We start from the raw sequence: 18098 nt of genomic DNA, 5'->3' as shown, positions 1-18098 counted from the left end.
TGTGTTGTGATTTCATGTGTTTTATGTGTTTTTACTCGATATTTTAATGCTGTATTGTGAGTCGCCCAGAGAACAATTTGTTATGGGGTGGCTAACAAATAAAGTTTATTATTATTTAAAAGACTGTACTCATAGTCTGTAGAAGGCAGATTACAGAACATGTTGGCCTTGTTCACATGCTCCAGGGACTGTTGTCACCATGTACACTGTGCATGGCTGAACAGCTAAACAGGGCTATAGAAGGAGGAAATTTTCAAATACAGCTTACAACTCAGAATAGGGAAGACCCACGCCAGCTGAAACTCCCTGTTCAACTCAGTTACAAATGATACAGGATCCCTGCCATCCTTTACATATGGTCACCCTCTCTCCCTAAAATCTACCAACAAGGGCAAAACAATTGAGGGTAAAACTAGGCCACAGATCTGAAGCTAAAGAGGCTGTCTCATTATTAAAACCTGTGTTTTACATTTATGACTGCAAATCAGTGCTGCTGTGATATAATACATAAATGTGTAGCTTGATTTGACATGGTTGTCAAATCAACAATTAATCTTTTAATCTTGATAACCCAGAGCAAAACTAAGCTATGCTTATTGTCACAAAGTAATTCTAAACTTTCTTGTAACTGCCTGCATCAATATTCTGTGTATGATGCATCGTACTGCTCACCTTTTCAGCTGGAAAAACATGTTTTCCCATGAAATCCTTCACCTTCTGGAGTACTTCTTTACCACGCTGAGATTGCTGGAACAATTCCCCAGTACTACGGAACTGAATGGCAGTGGTAAAAGATGTTCTAGAAGAAAGGCCAGATGAGATCATAGGATTTCTCTACATTTCTGTAGCCTTCACCAAAAAAAATACAGCCTGATCTCTCTCTCTCTCTCTCTCTCTCTCTCTCTCTGTCCTCCCCACCCCACCCCCTCTCTCACACACACATACACACCTCAATTCCTTTGGAGTAATGTCTTAAAAATCTGAAAAAAGCATTCTTACTTTTTTGCAATCTGCAACCCAGCTGTTGCCAAGGTTTCTACCATGTTGCCAAACTTATGGCTGTTTTCCGCAGCAGAATTTCCAAGAAGATATCTGGCATATATACCCTAAAGAACATATACATTATATTTATGTGATTGTACAGGCAGTTGGAATTTCATTGAGCAAGTGGGTTTGATTTGGTTTTTAATTCATTCAAAAATGAAACAACCCAATGGACTGAGGATGAAGGATAAATGCTTCTCTCTCCTACCATAATCCACAGCATCATCACTACAGGAAGTTTTTCACATGGGGCTTTTAAAGCCCTTTAACTTGCATCTCCTCCAGAATGGAGAGGGTGCATTCACATATTGGCCAGATTTACCTCGAAGTCCCTGCGAGTTATTGGGGAGCAGTTCACACACAATTCGGGTTTTTCACTGTGCATTAAGAATGTAGACTGATTTATATCTGGGGTAAAAAATCCCCCATTTGTGTTGTTCTTTTGGGACAACTTTGAGTTCGCAGTAAAGCCTCCCCTTAAACACGCGGTAAAGCCTGCTGTGTGTAAAAGTCCCAGGTGGATCTGCTTTAAATATTCTAATGGGATTTAGGAATTCTGTAGCAGAACACCACTTAACCCAGTCAAACAATTATTCAATTGAAATAATTAGTAAAATATAAAAAGTGGACCCTAAGTACAAGCTACAATAATATATAATTTTTTTCCCTTATGGCCGTGAAGTCACTTACAAAAATTTCAATAATGTTATTTGCTAGAAAGATTTGTAGTATTCCGTCTGCAACTGCAAATATGTTTACAACTGCAGGCATTACCTGGCATATCGAAGCTATTTTAAAATAAGAAAGGGCAAGAAAGAAATTCAAGTTGTCTAAGGAAGTTGTGGTACCCCTGCAGCGAGAGTAAACCGAGACCAATTCTTCAATTGTAGGAATTCCTAGGGAAACCATATAGAATAATCCAAAATTTAGGGGTTTTTTAAAGACTTAACATTTTTCTTACCCATTATAATACTGTTTTTAATTATATGCAACACAGATGGAATGAAAAATCAATGAACAAGTAATTTTTTTGACTCATGTACCAGTACAATAACCAGATAATGGGATTGTTTAAATTCTGATTAAACTAAGCCATAACACTTTGAAATGCAATGTGTTTTGGCTAATGATTAAGGAAGCAATGCTATGCCAAATTTATATTGGCTGGAAAGCTTTAGGGTACAACAAAAGCCCCATGTACCAGTGTATCTTTAGAGTTACACTGGTGTAAGCAGTCATTGATATAGCTGGGATTGCTCTGTCTCGCATCCAATGATTAAAACCTCTTTGGTTAACAAATAAACCAGACTGCTGTTGAGTAATTCACCCTCATTCTGCTGCAGTTTCAGCTGTATATGCTTAATAACGTTAACTATAACGCAGTTTTTTACAGTCTATATTCTTCAAAGAAAATTGATTTCTAAAGCTACAGCTTCCTAGAACTAACCACCTAAGCACGGCTGCTGCACGATTTCTTAAGAGCCCAGGCAAGCCTAACTAAAATTAACTGAGGCTGGACATAACTATGTCATTCACACAATCAATAACTAGGTAGAACAAGTGTCCTACCCAGGCTTGGGAGCTGTGTGTGCTCCCAATTTTCGGTTGTGTGGATGCAAACAACTAGGTAGGAGGAAAGAGAAGTGATTGTTTGGAATCAAGGTAGGAGGAAAATTTCCTTGACTTTCCTCCTGTCTTGATTCCACACAAACACTTCTCCCTCCTACTATCTGGTTATTTGCTCCCTCTCAACCAAAAAATGGGAGCACACACAGCTCCCGAATCTGGGCAGGACACTTGTTCTACCTAGTTTTTGATTGTGTTAATGACTTCAACATGTTTTTAAAATAAAATCCACATTGGTAGAAAGATGGATGCATACCTGCAGTATCATTTATATTCTTAAAGGTTCCTAGGTTTAGGTGCATAAGGTTTGGAGGCCAAAAGTAGAAAGCAATACTATAAGCAAAGTCTGCCAGAGGGTGCCCTGTAGTAGAAAGTTCCCAGTCCAGCACCGCCAGCACACGAGCCTTGAAACACACAAATACAGAAGCAAAATCTTGAGCACATGGCAGTAGTGAAAAACCTTTCAGATCAACAACATCCAACTCAAGCACATTTATATGAATGCATGCCTGCTTATTAAGTTGCTAGATACAAGCACTCATGTCGTTTCCCCATTTACTTCAGTGTTAGACTCAGATCCACAGTTTGCTAGATCTGTGGAACTTTCCCAGGCCCTGAAATAAGTGTGGCATTCCCTGTTGATCCTGAATTCTGCATGGTGGGAAGTGGGAGTAAGACAAACACCGATGAGTCTTCTCCAACTTTTAGGTTACAGATAAACTGTCAGCCCAAGTTTTATAACTAGTTTGGGCAAAGTGGATATACAATATGTCAAATCTTTCCCTCACCTTCCAGGCTACATCTCCAGTTTCCCTGGAGAGCATCTTCCCCTGTTAGATATGCATAAAATTGATGATGGGTGGATCGGTACGGAGCTTTGGTTCTCGACTGTCCTAGGCCCAATGACAGGGAGGAATCACTTCACTAACCTGTGTCTACGGTATTGACCCTCAGGGTACTTCGACCCTACCTTCCACAGCTGTAGCAGGATTGGGCTCTGCCACCTGCACTTCCAGGTATTCTGCTCCTGACATAATCCTAAACTCAGTCAATAGCTCCAGCTCGCTTCCTGTGACATGATTCCTGGGTTTGCCAAACTGCAACCAAGCTGGGCAGACCAGCCATTGGAAGCATGGTGAGACACAGTGGCTTAACTACTAGGACACAGCAAGAGAAACTTAAGGCAGTGTCTTTGTATGTCTCCTTTTGTTCTAGGACCTGAAGAATATTTTCATGAAATCTTTGCATCTTAGGACCCACTGAAAATTTATCTGAATATAACACATAGAGGGCATTCACACAATCCAAAACTGTGTTCCACCTGGGTTTGAGAGATTTGCGTGCTCCCAATTTTCGGTTGTGTGGAAGCAAGGTAGGAGGAAAAGCTACCCAGGAAGTTTCCCACTCCCGTTTTTTAGTTTGCATCTCCTCCAGAACAGAAAGTTTCTGTTCACATATCAGCCAGATTTACCCTGAAGTTTCTGCAAGCTATCAGGGAGGACTTCACACACAATTTGGGGTTTTTTTTTTACTGCATGTTAGAGTATAGCCCACTTTATATTCAGGGTTAAAAAAAATCCACCTTTTGTGTCGATTTGGGGGGGCAACTTGGAACTCTCAGTAAAGCCTCACAGTAAAGCCTGCTGTCTGGGAAAGCTCCAGCTTTTCCTCCTACCTTGCTTCTACACAATAACTCCTGTGCAGGTTTCCCTCTTACCTTGCTTCCACACAACCAAATATTGGGTGCACACACAGCTCCCAAATCCAGGTAGAACACAATTTTTGATTGTGTGAATTATCTCATAATATATGTAAAGTTACAGCAAATCCATCTATGCACTCTCTAACACAATTGCAGTGTTCAACTTCCAGTAAAATAATTTGCAACTCAGGTCTTGTCTCTCAAGTTACATTCAGTCCTAGCAAAACAGGTTTGACTGGAGAACTGACTTTACTGGGAAATAGACCATAGAGCATGCCATTTTTATCCTGTAGCGGATTAAAGCCTGCGAACGGTAGGTGGGGCTGGCAGGCAGGTGGCCACAGCGGCCGCAACTGGGAGGCAGGCAGCTGGAGTGGCTACGACCGGCAGGCGGGTCCAGCAGACGGGTGGCCGAAGTGGTCACAGGTGGCCAAGCGTCCGCAAACAGCAGGAAAGAGGATGGGAGCAGGGAAGAAGAAGGCGGCTGTGGGTGGGGGGAGAAGACGACAGGCAGCGGGGAAGAATGCGGTAGGCCAGTGTGTGCGCTGGCACATTTGCCATATAGCTTATAGGGAATCAATGTATTGTTGATATGACCCTCAACAAAAAGGGTCATGCAAACATGAACTTAGATCAATGAAGCTAACTTCAGTTGACCAGCACTAAACTATATCCCTTTTCTTCCTCGGAGACTACTCATTTCCTTCACCCTTGCATCATTTGTAAAGCATTCCATCACCTTATGTTGGTTTCTCTTCTCAGAATCCTCTCCAGCGTATTTGTGCATTTCTTAAGACCGGTTACTCAAATTAAACAAACTACACCAGCAAAGAAGCATTACTAGTTTCTGTCTCTTGCTTCTGATAATGCAATCCAAAATAGTATACAAAAGATTTGAGTCCTCGAGTGGGAGGAATCCTAATATTTATATACTGCTTTTCAACAACAGCAAAAACAACATGCTTAAAGTGGGTTTACACAGAAAAAGAAAAATATGGTTCCTTGTGCCGAAAGGGCTCGCAATCTAAGAAGAAATACAAGGTAGACACCAGCAACAGCCACTACAGGGAAGCTGTGCTGGAGTTGAACAGGGGCAGCTGCTCTTCCTCCTGCTAAATATGAGACAACCACCACTAAGGGTGGCTCCGCAGAGGGGGGCGGGGGGGATGGGCCCCCCCAGACAAGTGGTTTGCCCCTCCACCTGCCCCTCATTTCTTATATGTGGGGTACAGCTTGCCTACCCATAAATGTACTTTGTCCCTTCTGTGCCTCCTCTCAGTTTGTTTTTTTCTGGTGCCACCACTGATTACCACATATATATTCTGAGCAGAGGCGTAACTAGGGAAAACGGCGCCTGGGGCAAGCACTGAAATGGCGCCCCCCCCCCAACATACTACATTATACTTAGGTTTTTCCTCACAAGCACCCGCCGCCGCCAAGCCAGGCCACTGACTGGCCGCCAGGCGCCAGCAAAGCAATGGGGGGGGGGCGCGGGCGGCGCAGAAGGGACCGCTCGTGGGGGAGGGGGCGCCGACGCGCTCCCTTGACTGCTGCAGTGCTGCTGCACTGAGCAGGAAACATTTGTATTAACAAAAAATTAAAAAAAATTAAAAAAAAATTTTTGTCATGGCGGCGCCCCCCACGTGACCAGAAAAGATGGCGCCCGGGGCACGTGCCCCCCCTGCCCCCCCTATAGTTATGCCTCTGATTCTGAGACTGAATCATACAAAAATGAGCTGTGCTGGAATCAAAACCCTATACAAATAACACTGAAAATTCTATAACCATGATTAAAACTATGTGCAGGATACCTCTCTTGGATGAAATATGATGTTATCTATTCTAAAGTCTCCATGAATCAAGTTTTCTTCAGCATCACCAGCTGGCACATTGTTCACTAACCATTCCGCTAACTCATCCATAGCTGGAATGTCAGCATGAGCAGCTGCTTGGTACTGTCTTCTCCAGGTTGATATCTGAAAACAAATACAGAACAAGGGATGAATATTGTGACAAGGGATGAATATTCACAAGCTGGGACCCAACATAAGGCAAAATATGATAGCTTGAAATCCAAAGAACTGCTTAGGCTCACATAAGGGCTTGCACCACCCCAGCAGAATTTCCAGTTTGTTTTCTCTGAACATCTGCTCCCACTCATGATAAGTCAAAAACTGCTTTTGAAATAACCCTCCATTTCAAAATTAGTTTATTATGCCGAGAGGGATAAACAAATGCTCTTTGCTCTTTTTATCCCGAGAGGGATAAACAAATGCTCATAAATGCTATTATGTGCTTTGAGATAAACAAGTCTTAAGCTCTCTTGTATACACAGGACTAGCTTCAGGAATCTTTGAATCCTAATATATAAAACTAGCTCGGCTGGTGCAGAGCATAGCCGGTGCTAGTTCCCCCTGCTCCCCCCCCCCCGGTTGACCCAGCTCTATGCCCCACCATAAGCCACCCTCTGCCATCCAGGATGGTGGCGGAAGATTCTTCTGTGGGCCCGCCTGCTGCCCAAATGAAAGGTCGGGCCTTAAATGGCCCAACCTGTCATTTGGGCACCAAACGGGCTCACAGAAGAAGCTTTCACTGCCCACTCCCTCTCCACCCTCTTCCTCGCCATGGGCAGCTTTTGCCACCCTCTCCACCCTCTTCCTCTCCACGGAAGAAAGCAGCGCCGCACCCCATCGGCCACATCCCCATCACCACCATCTCTGTGTACGTGACTAGCCCCACCCCTGCATTTTCATTGGTCGCAGCATAGGTAGGACTTGCCATGTACGTCCTTAGCCATATATAGATAGATAGATAGATAGATAGATAGATAGATAGATAGGAACCTTGAAAACATTTATTTGGAAGCAAGTCCCACTGATTTTAAAGAGATGTCTGCATGACAACTTCCCTCATCCTCATTTCAGTGCATAACTGGAAGTGTAGGAAATGGACAAAGCAAATTCTTCCTCCTCCTGCCCATAACAGGAGCCCATAGAAACTGGATGGGCCAGACTAGTCTTGTGACCACCACCTTTTCTGAAATGGACATAAGAGGAGGACCACTGCAGGCTGAATTCAGCAACATACATGTAGATCCAAGGACTGAGACCTACAAAAGATTCACAACCCCTTGCCTTCTTAGGATTGTAGCCCCAATATAAAGCCGGTTTTCTAAGCCACTGAGATCACATTTCAAATGTTTTGCCTCTGGACAGGGCAGTTTACAAATGTAATAAATAATAATAATTAAAATAATAATAATAATAATTAATTAGTATCAGTTCATGTATTATTTGCCTCTTTGTGGAATGCCAAACTAGTTCAGCTAATTAAGCCTTTCTTTCAAAAACATCAACACCTCAAATGATCAGAGAATATTTCTGCACTTCCAGTTGGGTTTAAAAATAAACAGCTAGTCAAGAGATTAAAATGCAGGCTGAATGTTCTCAGTTCTAGTCAGTCAGTCTTTATTGTTACGGTCACCGACCAGAACAAAAAGTCAACAAATAAAAATTTAAAAATTAGTTAAGGTACGATGTATCAATATCAATAAAATGGATATTATAAATTAAAACAATAAAATCCCCTTATTAATCATCCGCCGACGAGTATTAATGGCAGCAGCACAGTATCTAGCAACTCTAAATGTAACTGTAATCTGAAAGCAATAATGAACAATAGAATTGATCCTGTCGACCTGGAAATTTACATAATAGAGGTGTAATAAATAGTTCACAGATATCCTTATAAAACAAACAAAACAGTAAAACGTGTTCAGTAGTTTCAACCTGGTCCAACCCACAAGGGCAAAGCCTCTCTAAGAATGGAACTCCTTTATAGCAACCTTCAAGGACTGCTGAAGGTAAACTGTGGCAGCGAGCTAAAGTAAAAGCTTTTCTATACCTAGGGATTTCCAGCCTAGTGAAATAACTCATTGCAGAAGCTAAATATCTACATTCCTCTGCTATATAAAAATTGGGCACCTTACTAAGATTATTTTGCCGTTCAGAATCTAAAATTCGCTGTCTAATCAGCGACTTCGCCTGATCATAACCCACATTAGACAAGATTGTAACAGAGAGGTCCAGTGTAGCTATTTTAGCCTCAATAGTCTGAAACCATCTAGATCGATGGTCATCTTGTAAAATCAAAGGGGCTAGGCCAACTGGATGGTAATTTAATTTAAGCCAATAGCATAGTATAGTAATCCAAACATTTGCCTCAACCTTAATCAGGCCTGTCTCCAAACGGATAACAGTACTGGAAACAGATCTTGGAACACAAAGTGCAGTTCTCAAACATTTTGACTGCACACGTTCTAGGGTTTCCATATTTGGAAAAGGGGCCCAGCTGTGCACCATAAAGCAGTTGGGCCAATGGCTTGGCTTTAAACAATTTGAAAGCGGCAGGTAAGTAAGAGCCACCTTTTACTCACAAATACTGTAAAATACCAAGCGAGCTTTTCTGAGCATTAGAAGCAACAGAGGTACAATCTAATAAGACTGGTGATAAAATATCTGGAAGGTTTTCTACCTGAAGAGAAGGCGCTGATTATAAGCTTTGGGAATCTCCCTGCCAATGAGCAATCTGATATTGTAACTAGATTATCTCTTCTAAAAGATGTTCTTGCTAGTAGAAGTCTGAACTATGGAAGTGCTCACGGAGGGTCTCAATTTTTAGAGAAATCCTCCACAGGTGCAATAGAATCCGTGATACTACCTCTGGTGGATAATGTGCCAGACCCTGTCCCTTTGGAAGTTCCGATGATATCTCATCAATTTTTAAGCCAACCTGATGAGATTTGCAATTTAAATATTTCCAATAAGGTGGATGACCAGATAATTGGAGATATGCCAGTAGATATACAATGACAAAGCAAAATAGAAATTTTAACATGGAATGTGGCAGGCTGGTATTCTTCTATATCTGATCCCTCTTTTAGGGAATTCCTTGTTAGTTTTGATATTATTTTATTACAAGAAACCTGGACATAAGATGATTTAACATTTAACGGTTTCCATTCTTATTCACTCAAAGCGACGCCGGGGGCTGGCCGAGGCAGGTGGCTTGGGTGTTCTTGTTGCCACCTCACTGCGAGCATCTAAGAGATTCCTCCCATCATTTGCTCAAATGGCAATGGCTGTCTTGATCCAATATAACCAACATAAGCTGTTGATCATTAATATTTATTTTCCATCATTAAATAGGAAATCGCAGATTGGAGTTATATGGTCTAAACTGGAAAATTATATTATAGACCCTCTTTTTACTTTTCCAGATGCTTTTGTGGTGATGGGTGGGGATTTGAATGCGAGGATAGGCCCAGACAATTTTACTTTATATTTACAACAGAAGGCCTACCCTAATAGATTGGAGGCTGTTGGGCTTCCCTTTACTCGCCTTTCCAGGGATATGAAATCTATTCATGCGGGTTTGTGTTTAAGTCATATGATCTTTAGACTTAGCTTCACTATACTGAATGGTTCATTTCCCAATGACCACCCCGCTGAGTTCACTTATTTTGCAGGTTCCAAGATGAGCCTGATTGATTATTTTATTACCTCAAGAAATCTTCTTCCTTATGTGGAGAGTCTAGAGGTTATCCCTAGGTTTAATAGTGACCATCTGCCAATTTCACTTTGTTTGAAGTCTCCCTTCCATCAAACTCACTCAGAGATTTTGTACCCCCTTCCGGTGGAAGCTGGGGGTTCATTCTGATGAATAAGATGGTCAGCTCAACTGGACCAAGTCTTTAAAGACTTGTTAGTTTCTGACTATATGCAAAATATGTGTGCATCTATTCTTAATTATGATCCACCATATACACCTTTAGTATCCTATAATTCCTTAATTTTGAAATGTCTCAGTTCTATATATCTAAATTATCTTAAAATAGTGGCATCTTACACAAACACATATCAAATTGCCTAAAAGAAAGGAAAGGGGTATATTGCAGGGAACAACTGTTACTCAACAAACAAATACATCTCCTACAGTTCCCATCTTCCCCCTCCATGCAACAGCTTGCAAGAACAAACACACCTTCCTACATGCAAGAACAAACTCACCCCTTATAAAAGACTTTGTCCTTCCTTTGCTTCCCCTATTTTTGTTCTAGTGCCACCAACAACATGCCAACTGGGCACAACCACTACCTAGTAACAGCTAATGCCACTTGAGTGTCATTCAGTACTGCTTGTTCCTCAACTGTGGTGGCACCAGAGAAAAGTGACGTGGGGCACTGAAAGGGCAAAGTATATTTTTGGGTGGGCAAGTTGTGTACACCCACAAAGTTGGATTCTTGTTCTCCAGAATCTTCTTGTTCTCCAGAATGTCAACTTGTTTAAAGCTACAAGACTCTTTATGGCAGGGAAAGATGGAGTGATTGGTTATTAATGAAAACATAGAGTGGGTGTAACGGAAACCTGGTGGAACAGTGAGAACCAGTGGAACACTGTTATTCCTGGATATAAACTCTACTGAAGGGACAGGGAGGGGACGATCTGAAACAGGATGCTGGACTAGATAGGCCTTTGGCCTAATACAGCAGGGCTGTTCTTATGTTATGTAAAACATCTGCACCCAAACAGTGGCGGAACAGCATCAGCAGCTGCCTGTGTTCAATTTTTTTGGCATCACACTGCAGCCCCCCTGCCCAATCACCTCTGCTGACCTCTGCGGCCCTGCTAAGCACCACTGCCACATTTGGCTTGCTACCCTTTGCAGTCTGCGGTGTGGGCCTGGAAAGCACAGCAAGCCAAACACGGTGGTGGTGCTTAGCGGGGTCACAGAGGCCAGCAGAGCAGAGGCCAGTGGCAGGAGGGAGAGGTGGTGGACAATAGTGGGGCCTGTGATGGCTTGCCCTGGCAGCTCGCCTCTTTTGGTGAGCCCTTAGCAGTCCATGTTCGGAGCACATGGCTTCACAATGCTAGATCTGCCCCTCCACCCAAAACACTTATTTATCAGTACAGAAAGTCAAGGGCTGGGAGGTCATTTTCTGAAGACATTTACCTGCCTCTTACAGTAACCTGATCCTCTTCCATAGCCTTGGAGGCCCAGTGAATTCACATTGAATGAATGCAACCGGGCCAGGGTTTCGATCATAGCTATGTACAAAGCAGACCTTTCAGCTGGGCTAACTCCAGGTAATGCAAGGTCTCTGAAGATACGGCCCTAAGGACACCATGAGACAAATATTAGATGAAAAAGGAACAAGTGGGGAAATTACAGCTTTACAACAGATGTATGTAACATACCAGCATCAATCACAAAATCGGTAATCAGTTTCATTTTCTTATTGATGTTCAGAACCCCCCCCAAATGCTGCATGTTCTAAACTGAACTATATTTCTGTATCATATTTATATACTGCCTGAGATATATATATATATAGAGAGAGAGAGAGAGAGCGCTATAGCTATATACATTCGCGCTCACGCTCTGTGTGTGTGCATATACACACACACATATACATATACACATACACAGAGAGAGAGCACCTATAGCTTGCTGCAGGGTAGAACGTCACCAAGCATTCCAATTAGGCGCAAAGTGCAAGATTCGTTATGCATTGCAGAAAACTGTAATTATCACAGAGTGTCTTTAACTGTAATTATCACAGTCTTGTTTCTCTCATGGGAAAATTCTATGTAAGCTGAATATTAACAATGAAATCTTATACATCATCTTAGCAGCAGAAAACATTTATGGGGGTGGGGATCACATGTGAACATATTAAGTTGACTTATACCAAGTCAGATCCCCTAGCTCAGTATTATCTACACGATGCGTACAAAGCATATGCACTACCTCTGAGCAACAGTTTCAGTACCAATATACATATTTAAAAACATCTTGATATAGTTATGGATATTGTTATTAAGCTTTTACTCCAGAGGCATTAAGCCACTGGTACTGAACTGGAGATCTTTCAGCAAACCCAGGGGCTTGCACATGCTCAGTGGCATTACTGACTTCCCACCACCCCTTTGGAGCTTTAAAAATGTCTTTAGTTTCAAAAGTGATTGGCCATGCAGCATGGTGTCTGCACTGGGACACTACCCCACAAAGAGCCGCTGAACTAGCAAAAGGCTGGTGCCAACTTAGTTGTTCTATAGCTAGCAAGAGCAATGCCCCATCCTGGATTTTCAGGCCAACCATGTTCTAGAGAGACACCTGAGCTCCCCTACCCGCTGCCCGAGTAGGCCCATCGGAAGGGAAGCTGCAAGCAGCCAGGCAAGCACCCTGCCTTTGGAGCAGGAACTCAGTCCTGGAACAGCATCGCCTCCACTCCTGGGATCTCAAAAGTGATAGAGGGAGTTCTAAGGATGGGGCAGAGGGAGCTCCGGAGACCTGGTGCTGCAGGAGGTCAAGGGGGACATTTCTGGGGGTCAGGAGGGGATTCTTTCAATGTACTACTTTGTTTTCGGTCACTTTACAACCGCGATTCCCCTAACCCCCTATTTGCCATTGAAACCAATGGCTCTCCAACTGCAAATTTGCCACCTGCATGGGTTTCCAGCAATTGAACCTTCGTGGTTGGCGAGGGATGACTGTATAACACTGGATACTGCAACTAACCTGTACATGCTGCATCACGTAGAATTCTGTTCCAATCACAGAAGCATCACTGCAGTATAAGAGGGGCTCAGGCACTGGAAATCCAGCTGCAAACAAAGCTTTCTGCACTCGATACTCTCTATCAACCTGAACAGGATATGGTAAGATATACAAGAATGTAAACATTAAGCATGTAAGCTGTAGAAGATGTGATCCACAGAAAGCTGTGTGCGTGATGCTGCAACTTGGGAGTAAGCCTCATTGAATTTAATAGGATGGACAGTGCAATCTTATGATGCAATCTCAGGAAAAAAAGTCCCACTGAAATTAGTGGGATTCAAGAGTTTGATTCTTATGGATTTCAACCGGAATAATATGTACTCTGTAAAGAGATTATCTTTTGCCACCTTTGGGAAAGTTCAAAGTGCTTTTTCTAGATTTAGAAAGGGTCACCATGCTGAAGAGTACCGCAGTGGTTTCAACCATGACCCTAAACTCCAGATTATCTAGCTAGCAAATAGCATGCACATAAAACCCTTAATGAAGTGCAAGGAAGACATGTGGAATTACAGCCTTCACCACCTACCCAAATTATGCATGCTAATGGTAAGGTAAAGTTGCGCCGTCGAGTCGGTGTTGACTCCTTGTGACCACAGAACCATATGATTTTCTTTGGTAGAATACAGGAGGGGTTTACCATTGCCATCTCCTGTGCAGTATGAGATGATGCCTTTCAGCACCTTCCTATATCACTGCTGCCCGATATAGGTGATATATTCTGGGAAACATAACAGTGGGGATTCAAACCAGCAACCTCTTGCTCACTAGGCAAGTTCCTTCCCCACTGCACCATTAGGTGGCAATGGTAAGCACAGTAATATTTCAAATGAAACTCAAAGCACAGTACTATTTAACCAAGGGATTGCTATAAACTATCTTTGCCATACCTTATGAGCTTGAGGTAGGAGAGGGCCATGAGGTTTCTTTCTAAGCACATAAGTCTTAGAACCTTTCTTCAGGTAGAAGGTTGGGTTGGACTGTCCTGAGCTATGAAGAGAAAAATATTATTGATAATGGCATGATCCAGAGAGAGAGAGAGAGATTTATGTGCCATTATTTCATTTGGAACGATTTACGCATGCAGCTAAATATCAGTACATTAATAAAGTGGCACTGAATCAGGGAAAATGCCATTCTTTACTGGATCAGCTCCAGTTTCAAAACTAAAGCTGCAAACTTTCAAACCACACAGGTTCTTTATCAGGTATATGCGACGAAAGGAAAAGCCAAAGAAAAGATGACTCTCCTCAAGCCACTCTATATCAGGGGTAGGCAATCTTGGCTCTCCAGCTGTTGCTGAACTACTACTACTACCACCACTACTATTTATATATTGCTATTTGTTTATTGTTCCATTTCAATACCACTTTTCATTAAAATAATCCCAAAGTGGTTTACAATATAATTTAAAAATAGCACAATTAAAAAACAAATTAAAAGTACCAATATTAAATATAAATTAACTGTCTAGAGCCTTTGGAATCAGGCGGTATATAAACTAAATAAATAATATATCTCTATTTAAAAGTTTTAAACCCTATATAAAATAGTAACACAAAACACAAAGCAGCAACAGTAAAAATTGTACTCTCATATAAAAGCCTGGGTAAAGAGCCCTGTTTTTATTTTTTTTCTAAAAACTGTGATGGAGGCTGAAGAGCAGATGCCAGCTGGGAAAGCATTCCAAAACCTGGGGGCAATGACTGAGAAGGCCCAGTCTTGCGTGCTCAACAGGCGACCATCTCTCACCATTGGCATGCAGAGCCCATGGTGAGAACTTCCAACCAAAGTTCTCAGAGCGGTTTACATAGAAAAATAAATAAATAATAAAGATGGTTCCCTGTTCCAAAAGGGCCCACAATCTAAAAGGAAATAGGAGATATACCAGCTTAGATAAATTCATGAAGGACAGGTCTATCAATGGCTACTGGTCTGGTGGCTATAGGCCAACCACAGGGGCAAGATTCTTCTAAATACCAGTTGCAATGGAGCAATAGAGGGAGACAGGGCATGCCCTCACCATTTTCCTGTGGCTTTTCAGAGGCATCTGGTGGGCCATTGTATGAAACAGGATGCTAGTCCAGCATCTGGGGCTTTTTATTTTGGAAAAGAGGCAACTACGGGGAGACATGATAGAGGTATATAAAATTATGAAAGAAGTAGAATGAGTGGACAAAGCGAAATCTCTCTCACACACACAACACTAGAACCAGGTGTCATGGATCAGACTTCTGACTCAGAAGAGTCAGAGGAGGAACGGGAGGATTCGCCTGCTAGTGAGGGCTCAGAGGCACAGCAACAGGATTAGGCAGGGAGACCAGACTCTGGAGCTGAGGAATCTGAACAGCTGCCAGACATGAATCCTGATCAGGAGGAGGCTGGGAGTTCACCTGTCTTGAGAAGACATCTCAAAAGGAAAGCTCAGTGGGAGGCATGCAGGAGCAGGAGATCACAAGAGAGGAAGCAGAAGTGCTGACTCAGGGAAGCCTGATTGGCTGCTGGTTCTCTTGAGCCATATATCAAGCAGTCTGTGATTTCCACTGATGCTGTTTGCAACTTTCGCTGACCATGTTCGTTTGAATTCTCAACTTTTTCTAGTTCCAGTTTGCCCTTGTTCTGTTCTTTCCTGTTCTGTGTTTTTGTTCCATTAGTTCCTTGCTCTGGTGTCCTTTGTTCTTTTTCATTCCTTGCTCTGTTGTTTTCTTTTCAGTTATTACTCAGTTATTGTTAGAGGAGGATAACTAGTTCAGTTCAGGGGACTTGATTCATTTGCTATTTTCTTTGTGAGCCTTTTGTTTTCCTTTGTGCAGTTTCGCTGCTACTTTCTGTTAACTCACAGGGGGAGTGCTGAAGGGGATTGTAAATCCTGTTGGGTTAGCCAAGCTAACAGATTTACGACACCAGGGGACATCCCATAAAACAGAAGGAAATTTAGGACCAACCAAAGGAAGTACTTTTTCACACAGTACATAATTAATCTAAGGAATTCTCTGCCACAAGATGTGATGATGGCCACTAGCTTCTATGGCTTTAAAGGGGCTTAGACAAATTAATGGAGGACAGGTATATCAATGGCTACTAGTCTGGTGGCTATAGACCACCTCCAGCCTCAGAGACAAGATGCCTTTAAATACTAGTGGCAGAGGAACAGCAGCAAGAGTGAGGGCATAACCTCACCTCTTGCCTGTGGGCTTCTCAAAGGCATCTGGTGGGCCACTGTCAAAGCAGGATACTGGACTAGATAGGCCTTGGGCCCAAGCCAGCAAGGATGTTCTTATGAAGAGCCAAGGTTGCCTACCTCTGCTATAGATAATGGTGTCTCCAGATTGGAAGCATCATGTCTTGGGAAACTAACCAAATGGTTACCCTAATGGAGTGCAGTCTCTCCATGGTAGGCCTGAATATTTCTGGCAGTGGCTGGGATGGAGATTCTCTGTGCAACTCAGGGGTTCCACATTATCAACTTGATATGTTCTGCTGCCATGGCTCTTCTGAGGCATTTGCTGGTGTAACATGTAAATATTCCCAAGGTGATCTCACAGAGGATTCCATGCCTTCTCCCTACTCTGTACCCACACACCTTATGCTAGTGGTGTAGAAATCACCATATTGGTGATGCAAGAATATATAAATATGTCATTCTATGTAAAGGATCATGCACACAGATGGCAATAAAGAAGAAAGTGTGATTAGCAGAGGTGTTGGTGATTGGGGTGTGTGCAAGAGAGCACACTAACACAGAGCATTGGCTTGAGCCATTAAAGGATTTGCAGATCCATAGAACTGGATTATGGGAGGAGCTCTGGCCTTGTGGTAACAAGAATGAATTAATAAATTCCATTATTATTTCAATGGGATTTAGCCATGACTAACTTAATCTGATGCTGCCTACTATAAATTTTCAAAGTACACCTATATTCCCTCATTAATCCTCACAACAATCCCATCATGCAGTTCTTAAGGGCATAGGATGTGGGTGGGGGAGATGTTAATTCCTTGTGTATACACAGAGCAAGTTTATGCATGTTTACCCAAAAGTAAGTCCCACTAGGTTCCCTTGAACTTACTCCCGGGTCAATATGCACAGGATTTACAGCACAGTATAGATGTTATGGATAATATAACATAAAAAGCTAAATGGTCCTTAAAACATAAGCTTTTTACCAGTACAGTATTTGTTTCTGAGAAAATAAGTTAATGGTGGGCTGGATCCAGACAAAGTTATTCAGGACTAAGCACCATGGAAATCAATGGGCAGCATCCAGACTAAGTTACACATGTGTAATCCTACGGAAGTTAGCGAGCCCTAAAGCAACTCCTGAGACCTACCAGTGAGTAACTTAGTCTGGCTTCTGCTCATTGAGACAACTTAGTCATGACTGACTTAAGTCCCATCAATTTCAACAGGACTTAGTTGTGACTAAGACAGTGTAGTGTGGAGCCCACCTACGCCCATCCTTTGGGCAGGGCACGGGGTCAGCCACCCCCAGCCCTGCGCTTCCCCAGGCCTCACATACACACTGTCCACCCATCCTAACCCCCACAACCCGTCCCCACTGCACCCTAGCAGGGGCAGTGCATCTGCTGCTTGGAGGAGGTACGGGACCAGCACTCAAGCAGAACCCATGTGGGCTGCACGCACACTCTATCCACCTTCTCCCACCGCAAGCTGATAATGCTTTCTCCCTTGACCCTGGCCTCTGAGCACCCGTTGGTCAGAGGGGGCATGTGCAGGCCAGGCCCAGGATACTGAGGAATTCTGGGCACTCTCTCCTCCCAGAGGAGGGTGCTCAAAGTTCCTCTGAGTCCTGGCCTGGCCCTCATGCCTCCTCCGAGCAGCAGCCGCACTGCCGCTGCTGGGCTGGGGAGGGTGATTGGGGCAGGCCGGTGAGTGAGTGCACGCGTGGGGCCTGGGGGACCCCCTGTCCTGTCCCCCAAGCTGCTGCCGCTCAGAGGGGCTGTGCCGTTCAGACCAAGACTCGGAGAAACTCTTGGGACCAAGCCAAGAGGCTGTCGGTGGTAGAGGTGCCCGCCTGGTGCCCACCCTCCTGCCCACGTCTGCTGTGATCAGGAGGGTGCCTCAGTAGGCGACAGGGCAGTGGATATA

At 43.2% G+C, this 18098-nt stretch overlaps 1 protein-coding gene across 3 annotated transcripts in view; it reads right to left on the bottom strand.

Moving 5' to 3' along the window:
- Positions 1-18098, bottom strand: part of ACAD11 (acyl-CoA dehydrogenase family member 11) — a 50165-nt gene that overhangs the window by 30828 nt on the left and 1239 nt on the right. For all 3 annotated transcript variants that reach the window (XM_053266483.1, XM_053266484.1, XM_053266485.1), the window contains exons 2-9: positions 13879-13978; positions 12953-13078; positions 11384-11545; positions 6184-6348; positions 2927-3074; positions 1819-1940; positions 1000-1106; positions 673-799 (exon numbers count right to left, since the gene is read on the bottom strand). In XM_053266483.1, the coding sequence (XP_053122458.1) occupies positions 673-799; positions 1000-1106; positions 1819-1940; positions 2927-3074; positions 6184-6348; positions 11384-11545; positions 12953-13078; positions 13879-13978 (1057 nt within the window). The remainder of the gene's footprint in view (positions 1-672; positions 800-999; positions 1107-1818; positions 1941-2926; positions 3075-6183; positions 6349-11383; positions 11546-12952; positions 13079-13878; positions 13979-18098) is intronic.

Source organism: Hemicordylus capensis, chromosome 6, assembly GCF_027244095.1.
Source record: "Hemicordylus capensis ecotype Gifberg chromosome 6, rHemCap1.1.pri, whole genome shotgun sequence".
NCBI classification, from domain to species: Eukaryota; Metazoa; Chordata; class Lepidosauria; order Squamata; family Cordylidae; genus Hemicordylus; species Hemicordylus capensis.
The sequence above is the reverse complement of the archived record's forward strand: the minus strand, read 5'-3'. Positions and strand labels throughout refer to the sequence as shown.